At 33.1% G+C, this 28000-nt stretch overlaps 3 protein-coding genes across 5 annotated transcripts in view; 2 read left to right on the top strand and 1 right to left on the bottom strand.

Moving 5' to 3' along the window:
* Positions 1-59: 59 nt before the first annotated feature.
* LOC102595231 (HVA22-like protein k) lies at positions 60-11575 on the bottom strand. 2 transcript variants are annotated; one of them, XM_015310513.1, is made up of 9 exons: positions 11412-11575; positions 10343-10401; positions 10000-10097; positions 2228-2279; positions 2030-2093; positions 1123-1218; positions 918-973; positions 724-796; positions 60-500 (listed from the first exon to the last, which is right to left on the bottom strand). In XM_015310513.1, the coding sequence occupies exons 1-9, from the start codon at positions 11451-11453 to the stop codon at positions 429-431; spliced, it is 612 nt and encodes a 203-aa protein (XP_015165999.1). In that variant the 5' UTR covers positions 11454-11575; the 3' UTR covers positions 60-428. The 2 variants fall into 2 exon arrangements, with proteins under 2 accessions (XP_015165999.1, XP_006351502.1); XM_006351440.2 differs by lacking the exon at positions 918-973 and having other exon boundaries at positions 11412-11572.
* Positions 11576-13238: 1663 nt separating this feature from the next.
* On the top strand, positions 13239-16295 carry LOC102594896 (uncharacterized). Its single transcript, XM_006351439.2, has 2 exons — positions 13239-13750; positions 15884-16295. Exons 1-2 carry the CDS (start codon positions 13323-13325, stop codon positions 15996-15998), a joined length of 543 nt encoding a protein of 180 aa, XP_006351501.1. The 5' UTR covers positions 13239-13322; the 3' UTR covers positions 15999-16295.
* Positions 16296-18561: 2266 nt separating this feature from the next.
* The window catches only part of LOC102594574 (uncharacterized protein slr0889-like), a 14008-nt gene continuing 4569 nt past the window's right edge, over positions 18562-28000 (top strand). Inside the window, exons 1-9 of one of the 2 annotated variants that reach the window (XM_015310512.1) lie at positions 18562-18971; positions 19055-19183; positions 19772-19966; positions 20267-20314; positions 20383-20511; positions 21725-21849; positions 23362-23472; positions 23693-23801; positions 23899-24017. In XM_015310512.1, coding sequence (XP_015165998.1) covers positions 18855-18971; positions 19055-19183; positions 19772-19966; positions 20267-20314; positions 20383-20511; positions 21725-21849; positions 23362-23472; positions 23693-23801; positions 23899-24017 — 1082 coding nt within the window. In that variant the 5' untranslated portion in view covers positions 18562-18854. The remainder of the gene's footprint in view (positions 18972-19054; positions 19184-19771; positions 19967-20266; positions 20315-20382; positions 20512-21724; positions 21850-23361; positions 23473-23692; positions 23802-23898; positions 24018-28000) is intronic. The other variant, XM_006351438.2, reaches the window with a different exon arrangement.

Below are 28000 nucleotides of genomic sequence, written 5' to 3'. Positions count from 1 at the left end.
CAATAATTAAATTCAAATTCCACGTTTATGCTTCAAATATTGTGTCTGAATAAGTAGGATAGTCAGAACAACTTCACTCCCAGTAAATAAGTACTATTTCACAATGCATACCAAGCAATAACTGCACAAAGTCTGCTAAAATGGTTAAAAACAAAGTGAAATCTTATAATGCCCTACGAGATTGAAGGAAATCAGCACTTTCTGTTGATACATTTACAGGAAAACGGAGAAGGAAACTCTCAAACCACAACAAAATTGACTCCTAAAATTATGTATACACTGATCACTCCTACCTATTTTTGCATCAAAGATGCAGTGAGAAAATGAACGAAAGCTAAACTAAGCTGATATGAAGTACAACAGAGAGACGGTACTTATTAGCTGATTTGAAAGAGGGCATCACGATTCATCTTCAGACTCTGAAGTCTCTACTTGCTCCGCTGGCCCTTCAATTGTACCAACAACTCGTCCTTGCGCAGGTTGTTGAAGAATATTTCCAACTAAATATAAAAAAGGAAATTTAATTGGTTAAACCTATCCCTTTTTGATGTACATGCTACATATTCCAAACTAAAATATGAAACTACTTTTCTTCTTTAATGATAAATGGATAAATACTGATGATGTTCACCATGAAATAGCAGTTGAACGCTAACATAAGATGAAGGAAGATTTTTCCTGTCAAAATATATACGATGGAAATCATTTATATAAAAGGATTACCTGATAGTAAAGTTTTGCCAAGAAACGCCTTTGCAAACTGGATTTCTGCCTGGTGAGTACTAATAAATTTATCCTGCAAATTTTATTTCTATAAGAAATCTGATTAACGATTCAAAAATCCATAAGAAGCTGCGCATATACATGTTAGAGACAAACTATTGAACAAGAATCCTTAAGCAGTCCTATGAGATTACATGCATGATAGCAGTTTCTTGACTTCTTCCAGCATTGCACTGAAATTTCTGAAAATCTTTGGAAGAAGGCTAAACATCAAGCAACAACAATGCATCCTAATAAAGTGAGCTAGATGACACTTTACATATTCTTCAATTAAATGGCAAGTTGCATCTACACATTTGATATGCAAATTTACAACATACGTGAACAAATAACTTTTACCAATTCTCCATGAAATAACTCCAAAATATGATCCAGTCTTGCTTGATGTCTCATGAGGAAAGGGCACAGATGGTTCGTGTACAATTGCTTTGCACCCTGTGTAACACCAATAGAAGTGCATGACTTTACAAAAATCCATTTTCGGTGAAAAAACCAAGTATAAACTTCAAGCTAAAGCTACATCCTCAACTCTAATTAAGCAGTTCAGCTGAATTCAACTCAAAAGCAGCTAGATCTTTTTTTCTTTCCAAGAGGTTTGGCCGGATACACTCACAAGTATGTTGAGATTAAGGCATCTTAATGCTAATTTTAATTGATTAGAAAAAGTTACAAAGGGACCAGTGATGATTATCCTAATTATTAAATATAGTTTACTATCCTCACCATTATCTATTTTCCACTGTCTGCCAGATTCACTAGCTTCCCCTCACCCACCCATCCTCTCTAAGACTCCCACCTTCCTTGTCTCTTGCTTGAAACCTAAGTTCCACGATCTCTTTCTCTTATTCAAAACCTAAGCTTCGCCTACTTACCTTCTGTCTCTCTCTCTCTCTCCTTTCCATCTCTGTATATCTCTTCATGACTTCATCTATCTTCTCCTCCCAAACATGTTATTCTTCAATCTTTCCTCGGTTTTCTCTTCAATAGCAGAACCAACAAGGCTTTCATATGGAAAGGATATCCAGTTATAATTTGTTAGCTCATAAAGTCACAGTCTTCCGAACGGTAAAGGTATTGCTTTTTCCCAAGCACTTATCTTTTGGAATGGGGAAGGGGATATATTCGGGATACATAAATCATGAAAGTGAATTGTGTTTTACACCAATCCTCCCCAAAAGCAGGATACGTGAAATGGAAAGGAAAGAGAAAGACAAAGTTCAAGAAACAAAATATCTGTTGAACTCACCTCAGCAGATGGAAGTTGAAGCCAGACAAGAAATGCGAGCTTCACATGATAGTATAGTGGGAACCTATGAAATAAGACAAAGTTCTTCCATGTTACAAGAGCAAGGCTACTAAAAATTGGTATTCCCAAACTTATAACCCCATGTAACCACATCAGAGTGGCTATAAGCAAATTAGAAAACGAAAATGGAAGCAGTACCAGTAGAGAAATTTATCCGTGAATGCTTCAACAATACGGAAAGATCCATATGCTGCAAGCAGAGAGGGAGTGAGAGAGAGTAACTTATGATTCATTTAAAAGAGATATATGGGCAAGATAATTGCAATCACATAAATCTAAAACTAGTTACTGTGACTCATTCAATCCACCGTGATTAGGCCTTGAATAGGTTAAGAATAAGTCACCAGGAAAGTAAAAGTATTCAGGGGGAGTGGGAGTTTCCTTCTATTTATTTATTTTTTTGTTTGGTGGGGGGGTGGGGGTGGGGGGAACAGTGACACCTATTCGAAAAATTATCATAAAACATGAAGTTAGTATCATCATAGAATTAATAACCAGAAGGGGAAGAAAAAGACAAACACCAATCCGTACCGATTGCTCACTTTCTGCTGGGGTCATATATCAAATCAGGTGATGTCTATGTTGCCAAGGGCGAATTTATAGGCAAAAATATGGGGCACATGGACCCGTGGTCTTTCTGTAAACCTAGATATTTAATGTATATATTTTCCAAAATTGGTATAATATTATGTTCTGGCAGTGGCACCCATGCTAACAAGAAGACTAATGGTGTACTTGGTTGAATGTTGAGTTATTTACCTTGAGATCTAGGAATCAATTCCCACTTCATATATTTTTTCTGAACTAGGGATCAATTCCCACTTGGCCACTTCATACATTTTTTCTTTCTTTTTTTAGTGATGCACCCATGTTCTAGAAATCTTATGTTGCTTGGACCCTTCAAAATCTTTGTCGCACCAGTGTTGATCCGACACAATTTGGGTGTGGGATCCACACTAGATCTGGTCAACTTACCTTGGGTGCTTTGACTACATCTATGACCAAGAAGTATAAATTGGAAGGTATTTGGTTTGATTTTAGAGTGCATCTCATATTATATGTAACACTTTGCTATTACACGAGATATCTTGTGAATAAAAGTAGGTGTTTATAAGAATTAAATTTACTAGTTTTAGTTTAATGTCACTAATTAATCAAAATATGTATATATATATATATATATATATATATATAAACTAATGGAACTAGATTTTACTCTAGTTAAACCTCTATGGTATATAGAAGAAAAAACCTTAGTATCAATACTACAGGTAATCAAATATTTAAATGAAGATTTAAAAAGAAAATCATAAGTAAAATTACATTAGAAAAATCTGAAGAAGAGTTTTTCATGTATGAAATAAATTATAATTATCCTGAAGTAATTATAGATGATATGAATACATCTGATTATTACTTTTCAGAATAAACATGAGCATAAGAGAAGTCTTAGAACTATTAAAAGACTTAATGGAAAGTCATAAACAATTAACTTTAAGACTAAAAATGATAGAAATATAAATCATTTCTCTTAAAGAAAATATTCCTGGAAGAATTACGGATATAATTGAAAAAACAGAAAAATTTAACAAAAAGGTAAGTCAAAAATACATAAAAGAATTACTAGCAAAAAAATTTGCGAGTAAAAACACCTATCAAAAAGGAAGTATGGATGAAACATTAATCCAAATTTTTTTGGAAAAACAAAAAATTGATAAAACAAAAGAAGAAAATCTAGAAACAACAGAAAATAATTCATTAGAATCAGAGAAAGATTTTGAAAAAATGAATGAACTAGATGAACTAGTTTATGCAATGGAAGATCTTAATCTTTCAGAGCAAAAGTTAAAAGTATTTATGAATAAAGGGGAAACAGGAGGACCCCAAGGAAAATTCGAAGAAGATGGATCCAAATCCAAAAAAGAAGAATGGCAAGAAGAACCTGAAAAGAGTGATAAATTTTTTGCAAATAAAGCAAAAAAGAACAAAGATTTTATAAAGCATTATCATAATGATGACAAATCTAGGTTCATGCCTAATAGGCCAGGAGATATTGGAACCCAATTCCTAGATTTAGATTGTAAAAGAGATCCAGAAACAAGCCTAGATTTATGGTCTCAAAATATACTACTTTATTTCCTGTTAGGAAAAGGAGTAAATTATACTGATGAAGAAAAATATATCATCACGATAAATACTTTTATAGGAAAAGTAAATGACTGGTTCTCTGGATTAACAGAGGATGCAGAAAAAATAATAAAAAATGATACCTTAGATGGATTAAAAAATTCTTTACAAGAAGGAATAACAAATCTAAAGCAATATATAGCAAATGAATTCTTTGGTGGACAAGAAAGCCCTATTGACAATAGGGTAAAAGCAAGAACAATTGCTAAAGAACAATTAGAAAAATTACAAATCTGTAAAATGAGTTATATTCAAGAATACACTTGTGAATTCAAAGAATATTACTATAAAATATTTGATAGCAGTAAAGAAATGATACCTTATCTCGAAAAATATTATCAAAAATTACCAGGCTTCTGGGCAAAGTACTTCAGAGAAGATTATGAAAAAGATAATACGAAAGGAGATACTCTGGGTCAGAGAATAAGTTTCTTAAAAAATAGATTAGGTCAATTATGCATGTCACATAATATACAAAGAAAGGCCAAAAGAATAAATACACAAATTTACTGTTTAGATACAAACGCAGCCACTCAATGGGGATGTAACGATGACAAACCCTATAAAAGAAGAAAACTCAGAAAGGGTCTAATTAAGAGAAAAAAAAATTCTAAACTAAATTATGTACCCAAAAGAAAATATTATAAAAAGAAAAAAGATTTTAAAAGAACAAAACCTGCAGAAAAATGCAAATGCTATAATTGTTGTAAAGAAGGCCATAAAAGTTACGAATGTAACAAAAAAAGAGTAAAAATATCAAAAATTGACAGAATAGAGATCGATTCTGATCTAGAGTCAATAAAATCAATAGAAAGTGAAGACTTATTTGAAGAATATTCCACAGATTCAAATGAATAAAGAAATACAAAAGGAGGAAGACAATTCAGTTCATATATTAGAAACTGAAGAAGATCAAAGGGGTTACGCCCTAAAAGCAACTTTTGATAGAGAAATATTTAGAAAAATCCAAGGATTAAAACTTAAAGTAGAAGATAATTTATTAAATAGAATGCAAAGAATGTTTGCAAGAAATAAAATATCTTATCATGAATACCAAGAAATAGAAATTACCCAAACTACAGGAAAACATAAACTAAACCAATGGTAGATCGAATACTTAGAAAAATTCCTGAAAAGAAAAGGAAAAAAATGAACTATGTCCATCTAGGAGGCATTCAAATACTAGTCAAATCAACTTTGAAAGAAGGAATCAATTGTCTTATAGTCATTAATCTCTCAGATGAAAAATTTATGAATGCAAGAGATGGAAATCTTGGTATAATTGAAGGAAACCTAGCCTACACCAAGCTTCTATTTACATATTACCCAAAATATTGTATTTATCTAAAGGACGCAGATTTTAATGACGCATTAAGTTTACACTTCCAAATTAAGAGAAAAGACCTTTTTAAACCAGGTAACCATATAATGAGTATTTATTATCAGACATTATATACAGTTACGAATTCCAATTATGGAAGATATACAAAAATAAAGGAATGATCGAAATTGATCAAGAATGTTTAGGAATAGCAAGAATTGTTGAAGCAGAAATTCAAAATGCTCAAATTCTAGAAGAAATATGAAATCCAGTTTGGAAAAACACAAGAAATAGGAAGCTCTAGCAAAAGTAATCCTAGACTTTCGATCGATTATGGAAGAAATTCCATCAGAAAAAGTATATCTAATAGATATCCTAAAAGAATTCTAGAAAATCCTAATATTACTAGAATCATGGGAAGAATCTATAATGGAACAGAATGGAAATCGCAAGAAATACTAATTCAAACCGGAGCAACAGCTAACCATATAAAGGGAATTCTAATAGAAGGATTACAAATTTATGAAGAAAATCCTTATAATTATAAAACCTTTGAGGGTAACAGTTTTAGTTGTAAGAATATGATAGACCTACCAATACAACTAGACACAATAAGAATAACAGTTCCATGTTATATTACTAATCACAAAAGTGATCAAAATCTTATCCTAGGAAATCTTTTTCCTATTAGTCTAGAAGACTACAGTATAGGAAAAAATGGTATAGAAATGATTTATAAAAATGAAACTTGTTTTATACCAAAAAAAATAAATGCCAAAAAAGACATCTTTTAAAGTATCAGTTTTCATAGAAATCACTTTCTATGATACCAAAATAACAATCTGTTGTCAAATAGACAATGGATCTGAAGCAAGTTTAGCCAAACCTTTTGTTATAAAAGAATGGGAAGTAAATAAAAATAATATATCAATGATTGGAATTACTGGAGACAAAGAAAAGCTTTCCCAATCCAAGGAAAAGGTAGAAATAATTTTAGGATACAAAATTGTTTCTATAAATAAATTATTTGCCTACGATAAACTGGAAACAGATTTATTATTGAGAAATGATTTTTTACAACAATTTCAGGAGTATCATCAAACATTGTATATGATAAGCCTTAAAACTCCTTGCGGACATTTTATTAAAGTTCCAAGAAAACAAAATCCTTATATTATTGAAAAGGATAACAAAAGAAAATATTTAGAAAACCTTAGAAGAATCTCTTGCAAATGCCTTAACTTAAAAAAAATAAAGGAGAATTTGCAATAGTCATATGGTGAAAACCCCTTAGAAAAATGGGAACAAAATCATGAAAGAGCTATTTTAACTCTAAAAGACCCCAGTATAGTCATTAGGGTAAAACCTATGCTCTACAATGAAGACGATAAAATTGAATTTAAAATTCAAATTAAAGAATTACTTAATCTAAAATTAATAAGACCAAGTAAAAGTCCTCACAGTAGCCCAGCATTTATGGTAAGGAACCATGCAAAACCAGGAAGTGCTCTATTAATATGATGGATAGCTATACGGTGTCTCCATGCTCTCCTTCTAATTAAATGCACATGGCGTTGTATATGCTTCATAGCATAAATATAAATAAGATGTAGTGCTTCATAATTATAATAATTTTTTCAATTAATGTTAAATTCCCTGTAGGTACTAATAATTTGACTCTAGATCAGAATCGATCTCTATTCTGTCAATTTTTGATATTTTTACTCTTTTTTTGTTACATTCGTAACTTTTATGGCCTTCTTCACCACAATTATAGCATTTGCATTTTTCTGCAGGTTTTGTTCTTTTAAAATCTTTTTCCTTTTTATAATATTTTCTTCTGGGTACATAATTTAGTTTAGAAATTTTTTTTCTCTTAATTAGACCCTTTCTGAGTTTTCTTCTTTTATAGGGTTTGTCATCGTTACATCCCCATTGGGTGGCTGCGTTTGTATCTAAACAGTAAATTTGTGTATTTATTCTTTTGGCCTTTCTTTGTATATTATGTGACATGCATAATTGACCTAATCTATTTTTTAAGAAACTTATTCTATGACCCAGAGTATCTCCTTTCTTATTATCTTTTTCATATTCTTCTCTGAAGTACTTTGCCCAGAAGCCTGGTAATTTTTGATAATATTTTTCGAGATAAGGTATCATTTCTTTACTGCTATCAAATATTTTATAGTAATATTCTTTGAATTCACAAGTGTATTCTTGAATATAACTCATTTTACAGATTTGTAATTTTTCTAATTGTCCTTTAGCAATTGTTCTTGCTTTTACCCTATTGTCAATAGGGCTTTCTTGTCCACCAAAGAATTCATTTGCTATATATTGCTTTAGATTTGTTATTCCTTCTTGTAAAGAATTTTTTAATCCATCTAAGGTATCATTTTTTATTATTTTTTCTGCATCCTCTGTTAATCCAGAGAACCAGTCATTTACTTTTCCTATAAAAGTATTTATCGTGATGATATATTTTTCTTCATCAGTATAATTTACTCCTTTTCCTAACAGGAAATAAAGTAGTATATTTTGAGACCATAAATCTAGGCTTGTTTCTGGATCTCTTTTACAATCTAAATCTAGGAATTGGGTTCCAATATCTCCTGGCCTATTAGGCATGAACCTAGATTTGTCATCATTATGATAATGCTTTATAAAATCTTTGTTCTTTTTTGCTTTATTTGCAAAAAATTTATCACTCTTTTCAGGTTCTTCTTGCCATTCTTCTTTTTTGGATTTGGATCCATCTTCTTCGAATTTTCCTTGGGGTCCTCCTATTTCCCCTTTATTCATAAATACTTTTAACTTTTGCTCTGAAAGATTAAGACCTTCCATTGCATAAACTAGTTCATCTAGTTCATTCATTTTTTTCAAAATCTTTCTCTGATTCTAATGAATTATTTTGCTGTTGTTTCTAGATTTTCTTCTTTTGTTTTATCAATTTTTTGTTTTTCCAAAAAATTTTGGATTAATGTTTCATCCATACTTCCTTTTTGATAGGTGTTTTTACTCGCAAATTTTTTTGCTAGTAATTCTTTTATGTATTTTTGACTTACCTTTTTGTTAAATTTTTCTGTTTTTTCAATTATATCCGTAATTCTTCCAGGAATATTTTCTTTAAGAGAAATGATTTATATTTCTATCATTTTTAGTCTTAAAGTTAATTGTTTATGACTTTCCATTAAGTCTTTTAATAGTTCTAAGACTTCTGTTATGCTCATGTTTATTCTGAAAAGTAATAATCAGATGTATTCATATCATCTACTTTTGCAAATTCTCCTTTATTTTTCTAAGTTAAGGCATTTGCAAGAGATTCTTCTAAGGTTTTCTAAATATCTTCTTTTGTTATCCTTTTCAATAATATAAGGATTTTGTTTTCTTGGAACTTTAATAAAACATTTTCAGAAATATGTTTAACTTTTCCCTGGCGGCAGAAGTTTTTACTCACTCTCACACTGATCTTAAGCAAGTACTTAAGTATGCTTTTTCCATTTCAGGAAGTGCTCTATTAATATGATACCTTAGAAGAATCTCTTGCAAATGCCTTAACTTAAAAAAAATAAAGGAGAATTTGCAATAGTCATATGGTGAAAACCCCTTAGAAAAATGGGAACAAAATCATGAAAGAGCTATTTTAACTCTAAAAGACCCCAGTATAGTCATTAGGGTAAAACCTATGCTCTACAATGAAGACGATAAAATTGAATTTAAAATTCAAATTAAAGAATTACTTAATCTAAAATTAATAAGACCAAGTAAAAGTCCTCACAGTAGCCCAGCATTTATGGTAAGGAACCATGCAAAACCAGGAAGTGCTCTATTAATATGATGGATAGCTATACGGTGTCTCCATGCTCTCCTTCTAATTAAATGCACATGGCGTTGTATATGCTTCATAGCATAAATATAAATAAGATGTATATATATATATATATTCTTATATATATTAAATATACATTTATTGGTCGTATCTACTTGGATCCACACATCAAAATCCTAAAATTTATGTTATGAGGAATCGGACCTCTAGATCTGCACCCATATTGGATAACCACACCCGAGTCCGAGATGTAGCAAGTAATTGAGATATTACAAGTATAGCTGTGTCATTCTTACAAAGAAATGAGATGATTTAAAGGAGGATCTAACTTAAATTCTTGTTGTATTTTCTTGTTCAGTAGACTCGACAACATCCTTTTGCTTTTCAAATGATCTCTTAGATTATTTCCCGGCAATAGTTTCACATGGTATTAGAGAAAACAGAAGGACATATAATATAACTTAACAGAGATATTTTGTGGTGAGGACATTAATCAGTATCTTGTGGAGAAAAATGCAATTTCAAGATTTGCAAAGCAAAAGAAATTTGTAAAGTTTTGGAAAGCATCATCACCTGCCCAGTACAGAAGCCATTTATGTTGCTCATTTCGATTCCCCGTCTCAATTGCTTTAAAGGTAGAATAAACAGGCAAAACAATCCCTACAGAACAGCTGCAAATACCTTTAAAGTTCAATTATAATCTTCAATTTTCCAAATAATAGAAGCGACTAAATAAGTAGAGTTCAGAATGTCTATTAGAAACAAAACTTCTTCAGGTTCGTGAAACGGCACTGAAACTTTTGCATCCTCATCCCAAAAAACAGTGTAGGATGCCTTCTTAAACATAAGAGTGACAACAGCAAAAATCAACTGGGGTCATCAAAAAGAAAATCTCCAGACTCGAATAAGAGCTCACCATGCAGTGCGGACAATAACATTAGTATTAAGCGGGCTAAGAAGCAATTTTAACCCCATCTGCATCAAAAGAAAGTGATGTGAGACCAGAAAAGAAGAAAGAACGTATACCTTCTAAATGCAGACATAAATGAAAGTTATAAGCACAAGGATGACCAGTAATAGAGAAGAAGTTTTAGTGAAGCTTGAAAAGTAAAATTGTAAGATGAACCTCAAGGGTTGCGGAACAAGAGTGGTTGGCCACTGACCAGTTCAAACACTCTGAGACTGGGGAAGTAGTATATGATACTTACAAATTTTACCAACTTGTCAAGTAACCATAATTGGCAAGAAGATCTAAAAGATCACTGTCTGTTTCGACATTTCCTCAGAACACTACAGCATGACAAAAATGATGATATTCTATATATGCTTCTAACAATCTAATCAATTCATTCATTATTTTATACTAAAGTACTGACACATATAGGGTCATTTAACATAACGACCAATTTGTTGAGATAATTTTATCTAGTCTAATCCCATCTTTGACAGACCAATCTGGAAAACCCTCACTGTTTCGTCCAATGAAGGTGGTGATCCTCTGAAAAAGAACAAAGGTGAAAAATGATACTCTAATATAAGAAATTCTTCTGTTGTGTTTTTTGTCTTTTTATTGAATTTTACATATAAGTTTGAAGTCGAAAGTGCACATCGTTTGAATTTTACACTGCCTAGTTGCTTCTGGAATCTGGTGTACGCTTCCTAGTCCCTCTAGGATACAACAGGTGATGCTTAAAGGAATGAACATATCATCATCTTACTTATTAGAAGAAAAAAAGAGTTGTTCGTGACTGGGTGAAAACACAGGCGATAATTATCTTTCTATAATCCGCTAAATTGAAACAAAAACATAGCCTAAAACCTTAATTGCTAATGATCCTACAAAAAAACTCAGTTAAATTAGAAACACCCTAATTTACATATGAAATTAAGCATGGACCATAACTGGCGGCAAACCGGATTGTCAGTTAAACGAAATCGCTGTCAGATCAGTGTAAACATTGGGGAGATAATGAGAGAAAGGATACCTCGCTGGAGAGATTTGATGCAAACATAGCCATTCCTGCCATTCCCGGAGAGAGGAGTTTTTTTCAGTTCCGGCGATCGTCGGAAAGTTGAGTATAAATACGGCAATCTATTGACTTTTTTTGTGAATTACATATCCACCTCTTCAATTTGTAAAAATTCACTCCGGTCCTTTTTCTTAGTAATTTGTTGATCTAACTACCTATTACTTTGAAGAAATTGACAAATAATCACTTTTTGGGCCACTAATCCATTTTTAGCCATGATCTTAAGATTATTAATGTTTTAGTTATTTTTAAATATTTTTGATGTGCTTTAAGTTTCATAGCTATTATAAAAGTTGAAATTTGAAAATTTAATTCAATTTTAATGAAATGGTAATCATACAAGTAAGTGTGTGAAGGGTTACTAGCTTTGCTTATAAAAAACATAAAATGATATCGTAACAGTACAAATATTTACAAATAACTGTACAAATGATTACTAATTTGTTATACTTGGACATAACATAAATGATAACTATGTAAAGGGATAAAATAACCAAACAAAATAATTGTTGATATTGTCATAACAAAGCACAATATATTTTATAGTCGCATAAATATCTAAAGATAATCATAGAGGGTACGTAATTGAAAAAAATTTAAAACTATCTAAAAGCTAAAGAAGAAAAGAGTGTACTTTACTAAGAAATACTTAGTGATGTTTAGTTAATATGATATTATTTATACACTAGTGTTTTTTAATTGTTTCTTTTAAAATTTTATGTTATTATATACGATATATTTAAACCTCGTTTTAATTTTAATGCGGGAATGTTGAAACTTCTTGAGACGGCTAGAGATCACACACTTCCTATGCTTTTAATAGTTTTTTCTTACTTTCGTTAGGAATGCACATTAGCCATTCTTATTCGGTTTTTCCTTTTATGTAATCATTATCTACAGTTTAAAAGCTTCATAGATAATATTAAATTGAAGTTATGTATTTATATTATACGTATATTATATAATGATATAATAAAATAAAATGCAAAAATGTTTATTTAACTTGAACTTTAGATCCAAAATTATATTTAATGAAATGATTGCATAAAAGTCAGACATATTATCTGTCATGACTTGATTAGAAATAAAATCATGACATATATATTTTATCATGATTTGACTTATAATATATATTTAAAACTTCATTTGTTTTTATCTATTTCAATTCTAATACTATTTCAAACTCTACGATTTATTTTTTATCAATTTTGAATCTTCATATCAACTCCATAAATTAATTCTGAAATTTCAAACTCCAAAAAATATAACTAATTAAATTTGATTTTGATAAAAATTGGATCAAATTATTCATGTATTCCCTTATTTTATTTTAGCCAAATTGATTTTATAGACTATTTATAATTTAAATTATTCATGTATACCCTTATTTAAGGGAAATTGATTTTTATAGACTATTCATAATTTAATTTTCACGTATACCAAGAACTATACTACGTACGTACTTTTCGGTGCATATGATTTTTGTTATATACTCTTTTCTTCTTCAATAGTAATGTTTCAGATTTTATACATTTTTTAAGAAATTATAGATAGAAATTACAATGATAATTTTATTATATGAATTTAATAAATATAATATTTTGAAAATTCTAGTAAGAAAATAATTATAATTAATAAGGATAAATTAAAAAATTAAATATAAAATTATTCATTAATATAATAAAGTGAACAAATATTATTGAATACAGAACCACGGTTGTCGAAGAGTATCTGTTGTATGTCACAATTAGTCAATAGTAGTATATCAAAATTCAAAACTAAACTAATTAGTTGCCCTAATCGAATGGACTAGCAATGTAAAACCCCAAAAGCTCATTCTTCTTAAACCCCGAAGGTTCTACATCAATGGCCCTTTTTCTGTCATCATCCTTCTTCAACCCTTCGCTTTCTTCTTCCAACAACCAAAACACTGCAAATTCCCGTCCAAAAACTGCACAAATCAGTACTGTTAGTGCCGTACCTTTATGTGTTCCATCTATTTCATCTACATCGTCACCTGTAACTCCAATTCTGAAACTCGACCAACACAGCTCTGATTACTCTCACCTGTTTCCTTCACTTTCATTTTCCAATATTCTCTTCTTTAAATCAGCATATAATGTTCAGGTTATAGCTGGGGAACACGAGCCGGAAGAGAAACTCATCGGCCGCTTCCGCAGGGAGGTTTTCAGAGCTGGAGTTATCCAAGAGAGTAAACGCCGAAGATTTTTTGAATCTACTCAGGAAAGGAAGAAAAGGAAGTCTCGTGATGCTGCCAGACGAAACCGCAAAAGGTTTGTATCGATTTTTGCCTTTTCTCATTTATCCTTGTATTCCTTGATTTTGCTCATTTGAAAATGATCAACTGAATTTTGCCTCTTCAGAAGGAAATTGGTACATGTTGTAGTTTTTGCCATTATTTAGTGCGCTGAGCTTGTATTTTGTATAGGACGAAGAAAAGTGAGCTGACTCAGTTCCACTTATCTTTGTCGTATTTTATTAGTGTAGATTTAGGTTCAGAAAGAAACATAGTTCAACCAGTTAAAGATTTCGTGAAGTAAGCTGTTAGGAGACCCTCCTTGCCGAACAGTAGACAACTTAAGATCCTTTCTCAAACCTGCTCTGATTTCAAGTGAATAGATAGATAAATGTACGCATTCCACCATTACTATTGTGTTATTAATATGGTTCTATTCCCGATTGGTGTATCTGTTAAAAATTTTGTAGTTGCGTGATTTATTCAATTTCTTTGTGGAGGAGTTCAATGTATCACATCAAAATCATAAAGCATCTTCATGGGTGTAAAAGTTATTTTGAGATTAGAATAAAGAAGAATCAGATAGTGTAGCTGAGCCCCTTAAGTTGTCCAGATGAGGCTTTTCCCTTTTAAAACTAAGTTTGTGGCAATATCTTATGCTTTCACATCATATCATAAGAGGCACTTCCGTTGTTGGTTGTCCTAGAGTAAAAACAAAAAAACTGAATTGGATAATATAACTCGATTTCTTTTTTGTATGCTCAAAGTAGAGCAAAAGGAAGTCCATTGTTTGTAGACAGTTTACCAAATATATAGCAGGTATATTTGCTAGAGATTCTGCATGAGTTCTGATCAATAAAGCTTGTGAGTATAGCATGGATACATACATGGAAAACAGTCTTTGTTATATTAATATTCTTGGATTTTGACCAGACTGAGACAAAATGTGAATTTCTCATGTACCTCAACTTTGATCTTATAAAACTCGACCATTGATGATTTTTTCTCATTGAACGAGAAGTACAAAAATATGTCAGATTGGTAAAATCAATTTGTGAAATCTTTATTGTTTCCCCTTCCTTGATCTCTCTCATATAGGCACAATGTTTGAATCAGTAGAGAACTTTATGTCCAATTAAATGATATCTCATAAAGCAGGATGAGAGAAACATAATATTTTTTTCATCATTAAGAACAAAGGAGCGGATTTGATTTCATCATTAAGAACAAAGGAATGGATTTGATGCGGTCTAAAGGAAGGTCTTTTCAGTTAATATTGAAAATGTGATTAGCATTTTTGAACATTATACCTGCATGCTATGTTGCTCAAACTCTAGGGGTGTGCAAACATATTCTACCCTCCAATTTAGCTTTCTTTTGTTCATTGAAATTATACACAATAGTTACTTCTTTCTTCATATTCAGTGGAAATAAATTTGAAGATGTTGGACCTCTTGTTGCAAAAGTAGCAGAGGCAGACACTAGTGGTAACTTTCACCTGGAAACAGACTGCATGGACAAAACTTTAAACATAGGGTATTGGAGGGAATTAGAATGATGAAGAAGGGAACCCTTAGAAAACTTCCAAATGATGACGGACATTTTAATCCGATGGTGCTAACATTTTTGAGCTATATATAACTGAACTTGCATTTGTGCATGGTTGCACATTGACCTTGGTGCATAATTATATCTAGTCTTATTTGATTCCCTCCTCTTTACTATCAACTGCTGGATCACAAGGTTTTCTGGTTCTTGGGTAGGTTTAGGCTTGTGACTGTGTTGACTTCCTTCCTATCCAAAATATACTGGTTTATTTATCCCAGGTCCCTAAAGTGATATGGATGGTTTTGCTGAATTTGCGGTCAGCAAAAGATGGGTTGCCTTCTGTTGTATAGATCTTGAGAAGTAATAAATGGAGGGTAAGATTAGGCCCATCCGAGGGTGGTGAGGAGCGTGATATTAATTGAACCTCCTGGGAATAACAACCTACATTTTAATTCAGTCAGATTGTCAGATGACAGATCTTGACCACTTGAGTTCTTGTGCTTGTCCTTGCTAACTTTTGCCTTCATTTTTGATAGCTTATTTTAAGTGTTCTTAATGAATTGCATGGATACCGGAGTAACAATTGTTAATGGCTAACCAAGCTCTTCCTTTGTATCTGCAGAAGGCCTCAACCAAAAGCTCTACTAGGGGATACACCGGACACTTTGAAGGATGAGGGCTACAGATCTGATGAAGATAAGTGGGACCTCATTGCCATAGAATCACCCTATACTTGACCTTAACGAGCAATGTGAAAACCAAATGGTCTGAGAACAAAGGTTTCATATAGCAGATTTTCTTTAGTACAACGTGGTGTTGCATAGTTCTCGCTTAATTTGCTATAGAACCTCGCTGTATCTGCAGTTTGATGTTTTGTGTAAGCCACACACGAGTATATTGTCGTAGAAAACACTAGTTTTGGCATAAGGGTTTCCCTAATGTTTCTCCAAGTTCATATTAAAGATCAATGGAAGGTTGCTGTACATCTGATTTTAGATTTTGGTGCTGATTTTGCAATATGTGGTGATGGTTCCTAAGAGGATATTGGGTGAACCCCAACATTTGTTCAATTTCTGCCACTCATTTGTTGCTGCAACTAATCTTGGGATTGAGACTGTCTATCCATGTGGGCCTTTCACCCCTTTTCCACCCTATTGAGTTAACCTGTAAATCTGAAACAAGAAAATGACCTCTTATTCTTATATAAATTAATAATTTTCTCTACAAGAAAGTAACTACAAGGTTGTATATGCTTGATTACCACAAGTTATTATCATTTCAATAAGAGGAAAATTTAAAATAGACAAATACGTATGTATAACTTTAGAAGAAAAGTAATTAGACAATTCACTTATTTGTGTTTGATACGTAAAACCTTGAGGTAGGAGTTAGGGGGCTACTTATTTGTGTTTGATATGTAAATGAGATAGGAGTTAGGGGCTACGGAGGTGGAGGTGAAGATGAAGTGTGTAATATTGAAGGGTGAAAGGATGCAATCAATATAGAATTTCACCCACTAAGAAAGTCATTTTACTCATTACCAACTGACTTGTTTTATTAGAATAAATGTTTTTTTTTTTCAAAAAATTTAATCGATCCAACGTGATAGAGTTATTACATGCCTCACACATATGATGTTAAATATATAAAACTTCTTTTTAACTCACAATTTAGTGGGACCAATTTCTTACACATTTAAGTCTACAAATTTTAGGTCTACCAAATTGTGTATGATTTTTTCCTCATAATGCCCAATCCTATAAGATAGATGATAGATCCTTTCCTATTCTTTCTTTATATATATTTTATTATGTGTGAGGGCATTCTGGTCAATCTGTCTAAAATGAAAAGTCTCTTATTGGATGAGAGGGAATCTTTACTTAGCATATTGATGATTACTTTTGTTTTCCGTCACTATTTTACCCCTATTTCTCAACAATATTCTCTTTGGAAAGAAAAATATGAAATTAAATGCTTAATTTAGGTATTTCTGTTGGTGAAAAATAATAAATATTTCATGAAATACGTAAAAATTGTGTTGAATATAACGTTAGCGAAAGAAATATTTGTTATATTATACTCTCTATTTCATATTAATTGAATTTGTGAGGCAACACATATTTATTAATAAAATTATTTAAGGACATAATTTAAATTATATTTTTCACGATTGTCCATTGTGAAATCATCAATATAACCTTATAACTAGTGTAATTTATCACCTAAAAAATATCAAACTTCACTAAAGGAAACATAAGTATGAAAAAAGTTTCAAATGTCAATCTTGAACTTTGAACAATTTTATTATGTTGAATAATAAAAAAAAACCCCAAAAATTCATCTCAGTTAATATAAAATAGAGAATAAATTAGTACTTTCTATAATCAAGTCATATTTTAATTGAAGGTATCCTTTACTTCTGACTCAAGGTATCTCTTTGATGATGAAAGGACAAGCACAATCAATTGTTCTTGCACCAAATTGTAACAATATCATGTGTTTGGATATACTTTTAATAGTTGTAAAAGCTACGTCCTTCGTTTCAATTTTTTATTTGATTTTAACTTGATTAGAGTTTAAAAAAAATAAGGACTTTTTATCTTATAATTTTAAATTAAAGATGTGTAAAATTTATCAAATAAATTTTTTTAATTTTGTGATTTTAAATATATTGCGTAGAAAGTTGAAAGTAAAGAGTTGTTCAAAAAATAAAATAAAATAATTTTTTAATTACACTAAAAATAAAAAGAAAATAAAAAAAATATAATGGAGAAGTATTTAATATATTACATATTATTTATATATATATAATATAACATAAATGAGTTAAATCCAAGAAAAAACTTAGCCTTGTAGATTATTATAAATGTTGCCTAGTAGTCTCTCTATTCAATAGCGGTAAAATAGACACAAAAAATTATCTCTCAGTGACCTGGACAATCATTTTTAGCGGCATTAAAGTCAAAGAATCTAGAGGAAATTAAGAGGGTGTTTTGATTGGCTTAAAAGTTGGTCAAACCTACTTTTAAGTCAGTTTTTGACTTCTAAAAGTGTTTGATAAATATAAAAAATAATTTAAAATAAGTAAAAGATGACTTAAAATAAGTTGAAAAGTGTTTGGTAAGGTAAAAAATGACTTAAAATAAGTCAAAAATTAAAAATAGATCTCCGCTACTTTTTTTTTTTTTTTTACTTAAAAGCATTTCAATTTGATTTTTTATTTTTAACTTAAAAACTGTTTTTTTTAAGCCAATCCAAATGGGGGTCTAAATGTCCATTTGCAAAAATATATTTGTGGCATTCGCCTGCGGAGACCCCATTTCTTGAATTCTGCGGCGCTAACTCTGAACATTTTCTCCGCATTCTTGCCTACAGTCTATCGATAGAATTACTCATCAGTGTACCAACTCCATTTTCCAAATTAACCATTAGAGAGATACAAATTAAGCTTCAACCCAAGCCATGCAAGTAATTGAGACCTTTTGAGCAATACAAATGCCCAAAAATTCATCTTTTCAGACACCCATTTGCAATTACTAATCAGTTGGTAGAAAAAAAATTGAGTCTTTGGTATCAAGTTGAGTAATATCGCCATGCTTTTCCATTTTGATCTCAAAGAATTTCAAGAAAAGGTGTCTACTCAGCTCCGACCTTGGCAACGGTCTTTTCAGTTCTGGGTTCGCGCTGCTGATATTTATACTGGCTATAAAGTAACCCCTTTTTCCTCTTTTCACTCTGTATCCACTCTCTATTGAGTAGTTCGATTAAATTTATGTTTGGGGTTCTTTTGTAGGTATTTCAGGTAAGAGCAAGTTTGGAGAAGGATGTGAAGAAACAGGAGGTGATGTGGGAGAAGCAGCACGAGGTTGCTGCTGACAAGATATATAGCATGTGTTCTGAGCTTGGTGGGTTTTTCCTAAAGGTACTTCTGTTTGTCTATAATGGATTTGGTTTCATTGTTATTTATTTCAAATTTCTAAACCTTGGAACTGTTATAGTTGATCTAAATTTGGTTTAACAAGTACTCTCAGGTGTCAATTTATTTGTATGGTTTTGACTTGACAAGTAATTTAGGAAGTGAAGAAACCTTTTTAAATTTTGTGGTTTTAAATTAAAGATAGGTAGAATGTACCAAAATGCATTTTAATCTTCTGGTCTAAACATGTCAGGTGGAAAGTTAGAGTTAAAAGAGTTGCCAAAAAGAGAAAAAAAACATTCTTTTTGAAACCGATTAAAAAGTAAAGTAAGACAAACAAATTGAAAGACATGAAGTACTAATCTTGAGGGCGCTCCGATCCTATTGAGGAAATCACATGATTGTCATCCCTTGTGCTTCAGAAGTTGCACATTACTTTGGGTTTTTAATCACTTGCTAGTTACTGTTTTATCAAACTGCTTTGTTTTTAATTTTTATTTAGTTATTTTTTTTACATTTTTTTTTGTATCATAATAGTACCACTTATTGCTGAGGAAATATTCAGTTTTTTTGGATGATGATTAATGATGTTAGGTTGCCCAAATAGTTGGGAAGCCAGACTTGGCACCCGCTCCATGGGTCAAAAGGCTTGTTACTCTATGTGATCAAGCACCAGCTACACCATACAATGTGATTAGGGTAGTGCTTGAGAAGGAGTTGGGTCAAAGTATTGATGAATTGTTTGAATATTTTGACAAGGATCCACTAGGCTCTGCTTCAATTGCTCAGGTATCTACTTTTCTACTCTCTTTCTCGTTCTTGCTAAATTATAGAATGCTCAAAGACACATTTTGTTGGCAAGAAAAGATGGAAATTGTAGAATGTAAAATTGGGAAAACTGGTTGTGACCTATTAAGCGTCCCATTTGAGTAGTCTTCATTTCTTTAAGCTCAAACTAATAAGAAGGAAATTTATGGATTTAATCATAGTATTTAATTCATGTTCAAATCTAAAACATTACCTTGTCATTTCTTTAGTTTAAGACTTGCTGCCTAAGTTCTTTTTAATATTGATGTATGCCTTTTTCAGGTTCATCGAGCAAGACTCAAAGGTGACAAGAATGATGTTGTCGTCAAGGTAAGAATTTGAGTGTCATTTTGCAATAATGGTGTAATTATGAGGTTCTAATTGTCGTACAACTATAGGTCCAACATCCTGGAGTTCAGGAATTGATGATGACTGATATCCGCAACTTGCAAGCCTTTGCGTTATATATTCAAAAGACAGATGTCAAGTTTGATCTGTTCTCCGTTACCAAGGAAATGGAGAAACAGGTGCAAAACATTCATGAATTTGCAATATGTCTTGTACTATTAGACATTTCATTTTCTTTCCTTTTTCATAGCCTTATTCCTATTCGATATTTTCTTGCTTTGATGTTTGCTATATGCTGAGGTTCTCCCAGTGGAGCGCCTAATTATAATTGTTTCGCTTCCAGGAAAGGGAAGGAAAATAAAACTGGGAATGATTCTTGATCTTTCCAATGATTATGTCAGATCCTTTGGACTTAACAAGTCTGTTTGTGTTATGGGTGATGCTCTGTAATGCTATAATTAAAGTTCTTCCAGAGAATGTTATACCATATCTCAACTGCTTGAAGAGAAAAATGAGCATGAAAGTGTAAGGTGTACTAGGTCAACAGACAATCAAATTAGAAAACTGGACTTTATAAATATTTTTTTTTTTTTTTTAATTTTCAAAAAAATATTTATAAAGTCCAGTTTTCTAATTTGATTGTCTGTTGACCTAGTACACCTTACACTTTCATGCTCATTTTTCTTTCAGTCGTTAAATCAGTCTATTTTAGTTCTTAAGTGCCTATGAGAGCAAACAATTTATTATCCCATTCAATCAATGTCAATGTTCATTAGATTTTCATTGTTGAAAGATGAAAGAATAGTTGTTGTACCACATAACACTAGTTGTTTTTCTTCCATAAGTTGAATTAGCTAATATTTTTAATGTTAGTATTAATTATGGATCTTGAACTTAATTGTACATGCTGAGTGATTCCCAATCCCACATCCACCTTTTTGTCCTGTGATAGAATTCCTTAGCCTCCTTGTTTCTTTTTGCTTCGCCTTCGCATTTTGCAATTCTCTTGGGAGCAGTTTCTAATTTCTTGTAGGGCCTCCATTGTTGTTTCCTTCCCCTATGAAATACTGTTTTTGAGTTTTACTCTGTGCAAAAATGATAGGAGTATTACTTAGGAGATGGTATACAATCTTTGATTTGTCCGGTTTTACTTTCTAACTGGTACGTGACTTCTCTAGACTCTGATGTTTGATGTGGGACTATTGTATGTCCGTGAGACTCTAAATATTTCAAGATCAGCAAATATCACCAATTGATTCTGTTGGTATTTGCATGCAGTTAGTTGACTTCCTCCCGCCTGAATATTATTACTTGATTGAGTGAATCTAGTAGATCGAATTTTTTGAACTTTTGCATCTTTGAAGTAATCTGGTTTAAACTTGTTCATTCAAGATTAGCTACGAATTCGACTTTGTGAGGGAAGCTGAAGCTATGGCAAGAATTCGGCATTTCCTTTGCCAGAACAACAAAAAGTCCCCTGTTCGGGTACCTTGTGTGATACGAGACATGGTCAGCAGGTATGCTCAGGTGAAGAAAAATTGCTTTGTCTGAGTTGCATAGTGAACTAAGATGAGACTAGTAGCTTTAGCTCCTGGTGATTTCAATTACCTTGTGTTTCAATTACTGTGCTTAGCTTTAGTAAGACTTTTTCTTTAACTAGTAAGTGTTTAACTTTGTTATGACTTGACTAAGTGTCGAACAAAAGTTAACTAGTTTCTCCACTGTAATGCTCACTCTATAGTACGTACATTTCAAGTCCTTACATAAGGCTTTTCTTCAGTTCTTTCTGGATGCACTTTTATATGTAACACAGTTTTTGATACATGTGGATCACTTTGTAGTTTGCAGTTTGTTTCATACAAGCTTTATTATAAGCTTTAGTCTTCCTGATACTGGGTATATGTATTTCATTTTACTCCGCAAGACAATCAAATCTTTGTTTTCATGAGTCGTGGATTGTTATCATATTTTCTACCATCCTGATTTTTCCTGAAAGGAATATTCTTTTCACAGCCTCTTCATGACCTTACAAAAAAAAAAACCTATTCATGGAATTAACCCTCATACACCGGGTGATGCTTGTGTAGTCTACTAAAGCCCATATGCAATGGGACTTGAACGTAAGCTTCATTCAACATCGCTGTTGCAAGATTTTTCTAGTGGGATCGGTTCATTTGAATGATTGCATATCAAGTCTATTTTCCCTAGCCTCAGTCATTCTATATTGTTCTTAATGTTATATATTCTTCAGATAAGTTTGGTTCGGGGTAATTTAACCAAATATGAGGAGTCTAACAAGTGGTATGATGTTTTTCTTTTAGAAAGCATATTTGATGTATTGATTGGATAATGTGGATATGTATTTTAGTATCTTTCATATATAAGGATAGTTATCAAAAAGGTCAATTAAATCTTTCATGGCCAAGATCATGGAGATTCTGTTTGAAGTGTATGACCTCTCATCTAAAAGCTTAAGTTGTTAGAGACAACACACTTTATTTGCTTAAGTATGTCTTCAACATATCAGATTATATGGGAGCGGATGCAGGGTGTTTGCACAAGATTAGTTCTATATAAAGGGTAATAGTTAGCAAATAGTAAAGGATAGGTGGAGTGACGACATGAAATACTTTTGAAAGAACCAGTAAAAAATGCTTGTGCTTGGCCTATCTGTTGCAGAATTAGATCCTGTAGCGGTCACCTTGAAACTCAAAGTTATGTAATTCACCACTTAAGGTTACCTTTTGTGTTGTATGTTTAGTCCTAGAATTCTACTTCTACCCCTTATATCTACTTCTAAAGATGTCAAAGGTGCATTTCCATATGCTTGTCCACTCAGCTCCATAAGTTCCACTTATTGTATCATTTATTTATCTTCTCCGCATTTGTTTGATTTTTCGGGCTTATTTTAGTTGGTTGGTTTACAATGATTGGAATAACTATTTCTTGCATGAATTTTGGTGTATTTCTGTTGCTATTGTCCCTATATTCATCCATCTGAGCAATCACTTTCTTCATGCTGCTACTAGGAGGGTTCTAGTGATGGAATACATTGACGGCATACCCATTTTGAAGCTAGGAGATGAAATGGAAAAGAGAGGCATACATCCTGATGGCAAGTTAGCGGCAGCTGCAAAAATGTAACTCTCTGAATTATCATAAAACATGTTGTTCTGAACTTGCCTGCTTGCTTCATGCATAGATCCTTTCCGTGATGTATAGAAAGTCTTCCGCCTCTGTTCCCCTTGAAGTGGTCATTTTTCATGTCTGTATATATTTGAATCCATGTGGAACTCCGGTATGTTCCCTTTTCTGAAAATGTTATAGTGAAGGTCCCTTTTTTTCATTCTGAAAATGCAGGAACATCCTTAAAAATCTGTCACTTGCTTATGGACAAATGATACTCAAGAGTGGTTTCTTCCATGCAGATCCTCATCCGGGTAACATTCTGATCTGTAAAGGCTCTGAGGCAAGTGTACATTGGAATACCTAAACTAAGCATTTACAAATCATCATTCTCGCGATTAATATACAACGGAGATTGTTATTTACATTATTCCTTTCAGGTTGCATTGCTTGATTATGGGCAAGTGAAGGATCTACCTGATGAACTGAGGCTTGGATATGCTAGGTTGGTTCTTGCAATTGCCGATAACGACCCATTAAGGGCATCAGAGAGCTACAGGTGCAGTAATTTACCCTGAAAGCTCTTCTTGTAAATAAATATATATAATTATATATATTTCCTCTTTCTGCTTTCACAGCAAAAGAGAATTTGTGTGGTGTCTGTTACTCTAGCATGGTTCTTTGACAGTTGTTATGCATCAGTGACAGCAGCAGTAAAAACATACCCACTGCAATCCACAGGTGGGGTCTGGGGAGGGAAGGGGAGGGTGTTAGTAGACCTTACCCACTTACCTCGTGGAGGTAGAGAGGCTGTTTCCGGAAGACTCTCGGCTCAAGTAATGCAAATCAAAGCAGTTTGAAAAGGAAAATACAGAAGTAAAGAGGACATATCAAATAATAGGGAAATCATTACATAGCCTTTAGCAAACAAGGAATAATAACAACAACCAAATAATGGGATAACTGAGCACAGGAAATAACAAGTAGTAATAGAAATCTAGGATAAGAGACTACAAGAGTACTGCTACATATCTTATTATTAACTATAAGATGGCAGACCTGGTCATATTTTTGTTAAGAGAAAATGTATTCATGCTCTTTGCAACTATCATTGTGAATCATCTATCATTAGAAACACCTTCTACTGTACCTAGTTAGTTGGAGCAACCTAACCCCTGTACATAATGTTGGTTCATATCTAGATTTTATCAATTCACTTTCTTAGTTTCTTTAACTTGGGCCATATTTTTGCTTCTTTTCATTAGCTCCCTGGGTTATAGAATGTATATAGACTTAATCTTAGTAATATACATAGCTATATATAGGCAGCAGATTTATAGGGATCACTGCAGATCTGTAGGAATCACTCTTTATTTCTTTCCTTAGTTAGCACCTTATGTATTGTATTTATTCACTGTTCACCTACTGGAATAAGAAAAGATCTTCCATTCAATTACATGGTATCAGAGCCAATAGGCTCGTGTCGTTTTGGCTGTGTTACGGAAGAAGTTTGGATTTCTATTCCACTGATTTAAAGTGGTCAGTCATCACCACCACAGAAGGAGGCGGAGTATATTTTCCAGCCAAACCAGTCTTCACTGGCATCTGGTTGTGAAGCGAGTGGCTGTCACGCACAGGTCATACAGTCTTTTGTTCATCACGGGCCGGCACGTGAAGGTGCGTGTCTGGCTGAATCGATTGGGTTTTAATTTACGGCATCGACACGTATTTCTGGTGAATCTCAGGTCTGTTCTGGTGTTAAAATAGATCTGGAAAGTCTGTTCGGTCACTTCTCAGGTCTGTTTTGGTGTTAAAATACGATCTGGAAAGTTTGTTCGTCACTCCCTGGTTCGTTTCTATTCTGCTACACTGAATCTGGTCTGTACTTTGTGGTTCTGTGGCTGCTAGCTTCTACTTCAGATCAGATAATTGGTGTTGTTTGGTCATAAGCTGCGGTTCAGAATTTCTTTCTCTGAACTACTTGCTTGGGTATTTGATTGTTCATTACTTGCTCTTGTCTACTGGTAAAGTACTCAGATTCTTCATTTTGGGTGAATAATTGGTTTCTTAGTTGATAAAATCATTTTTTAGAATTTGTTCAACAGTGTTTGTGGGGTCACATACATGCTTCTGGTTATATTTTCTGTTGATAAGTTCTTGTGCTGCTAAAATATTTGGAGAGAATGACTGAAATTGTGGCTCCTATGTTTTCGGATAAAAGAACTTTGGTTTCGGCGGAAGAGTTTGCAAAATTCTCACAATATCAAAAATTACAAAAAGAATCTATTTCAGCTACTACCCTTGTTGAGTCAGGAAAAGCATGTCTTATATCCTCTTCGAATAAATGGGTGATCGATTCAGGTGCCACAGATCACATGACAGGTAATCCTAATATATATTCTAGCTTTCGATCACACGGAGCACTCTCTCCTGTGACGGTTGCTGATGGTTCAATCTGTAATATTATAGGATCTGGGACTGTAAAACCAACTTCTTCCATTACCTTGTCATCTGTATTAGGTCTACCAAAGTTAGCCTTTAATTTGATGTCTGTTAGTAAGCTTACCAGAGACCTAAACTGTTATATCTCTTTCTTTCCCGATCATTGTTTGTTTCGTGATCTGAAGACAAATAAAGTTATTGGTAAAGGACATGTATCCGATAGTCTCTACATTCTTGATGAATATTGGGAGCCTCGATTTGCTACCTACTCTTGTGTCGTGTCTCCATTTGAGGCACATTGTCGATTAGGACATCCTTCTTTGCCTATGTTGAAGAAGCTTTGTCCTCAGTTTCAGAATATTCCTTCACTAGATTGTGAGTCGTGTCAATTTGCCAAACACCATCGTAGCTCAACAAAACCAAGGGTTAATAAGCGGGTGGAGTCAATTTTTGAGTTAGTTCATTCAGATGTTTGGGGACCATGTCCTGTTGTTTCCAAAACCGGACATAAGTATTTTGTCACATTTGTGGATGATTTCTCTCGAATGACTTGGATTTATTTTATGAAGAGTCGTTCTGAAGTGTTTACTCACTTTTGTGCTTTTTGTGCTGAAGTCAAAACTCAGTTCAATACTTCAGTGCGTATTCTAAGGAGTGATAATGCTAAAGAATATATGTCAGAATTGTTTCAGTCCTACATGAGACAACATGGTATTCTCCATCAAACTTCATGTGTTGATACACCCTCTCAAAATGGAGTTGCTGAGAGAAAGAATAGGCACCTACTTGAGACAGCTCGAGCACTTTTGTTCCAAATGAAGGTTCCTAAACAATTTTGGGCTGATGCAGTCTCTACAGCTTGTTTTTTGATTAATCGCATGCCATCGACTGTTCTTGTTGGTAATGTGCCTTACAATGTTCTTTTTCCAAACAAGTCACTATTTCCGGTGGAGCCTAAGGTATTTGGAAGCACGTGTTATGTTCGAGATGTTCGGCCATCTGTTACCAAGTTGGACCCTAAGGCATTGAAGTGTGTTTTCTTGGGTTATTCACGCCTTCAGAAGGGGTATCGATGTTATTCTGCAGAGCTTGGTAAATACGTGGTGTCAAATGATGTGGTATTTTCAGAGACTACACCATTCTTCTATGCACCTCCTATTTCTACAACTCAAGAGGAGGAAGATGAGTGGTTAGTCTATCAGGTTACTCGTGTTGTGAAAGAACAATCAAATAATGTTCTTCAATCTCCTAGCTCCCCTATTGAGCACCAATTGACTATTGGACCTATAACTTCTGCTCCAGCAAGACCACCAATTGTTCAAGTTTATTCGAGGAGACGAGAGATCGATGATACATGTTCTGCACCGGTTCCTCTGTTATCAAATCTTTCTTCACCCGATACTTCAGAGAATTTGGATCTCCCTATTGCTCTTCGCAAAGGTAAAAGGACTTGTCAATCCACATATCCCATTGTTAATTTTGTTTCCTATGACCGTTTATCCTCTATGTCGAGGTCCTTGGTTGCTTCTTTAGACTCCATCTCTATACCCAAAACAGTGAAGGAAGCTTTGAACCATCCTGGATGGTATGATGCGATGCTTGAGGAAATACATGCCTTAGAGGAAAATCACACGTGGGATTTGGTGGATTTACCTAGCACGAAGAAACCAGTGGGATGTAAGTGGGTGTTCACAGTTAAAGTTAATCCAGATGGTTCTGTGGCAAGACTTAAGGCTAGGCTTGTGGCTAAAGGGTATGCTCAAACTTATGGAGTGGATTATTCAGACACTTTCTCTCCGGTTGCGAAACTTACTTCTGTCCGCTTGTTCATTTCTCTAGCTGCTTCTGCGAATTGGCCTTTACATCAGTTGGATATCAAAAATGCATTCCTTCATGGTGATCTTCAAGAGGAAGTATATATGGAGCAACCACCTGGTTTTGTTGCTCAGGGGGAGTATGGGCGAGTCTGTTATTTGAAGAAGTCCTTGTATGGCTTGAAACAGAGTCCCCGAGCTTGGTTTGGGAAGTTTAGTGAGGTAGTCCTGGAGTTTGGGATGAAAATGAGCAAATGTGATCACTCAGTCTTCTACCGACAATCAA

The sequence above is a fragment of the Solanum tuberosum genome, unplaced genomic scaffold (assembly GCF_000226075.1).
Source record: "Solanum tuberosum cultivar DM 1-3 516 R44 unplaced genomic scaffold, SolTub_3.0 scf00127, whole genome shotgun sequence".
NCBI lineage: Eukaryota > Viridiplantae > Streptophyta > Magnoliopsida > Solanales > Solanaceae > Solanum > Solanum tuberosum.
This window is presented reverse-complemented; position numbering and strand designations above follow the sequence as displayed.

Excerpts from the sequence above, each read along its gene's own strand:
- LOC102595231 (XM_015310513.1), bottom strand. The coding sequence starts at position 11,453 with ATGGCAGGAATGGCTATGTTTGCATCAAATCTCTCCAGCGAG. Across the intron at positions 2,280-9,999 it reads ATGGCTTCTGTACTGGGCAG|CATATGGATCTTTCCGTATT; the intron begins GTGATGATGCTT and ends CTCTGCTTGCAG. Across the intron at positions 974-1,122 it reads AGTTATTTCATGGAGAATTG|ATTTTCAGAAATTTCAGTGC; the intron begins GTAAAAGTTATT and ends CTTCTTCCAAAG.
- LOC102594896 (XM_006351439.2), top strand. The coding sequence starts at position 13,323 with ATGGCCCTTTTTCTGTCATCATCCTTCTTCAACCCTTCGCTTTCTTCT. Across the intron at positions 13,751-15,883 it reads GCCAGACGAAACCGCAAAAG|AAGGCCTCAACCAAAAGCTC; the intron begins GTTTGTATCGAT and ends TTGTATCTGCAG.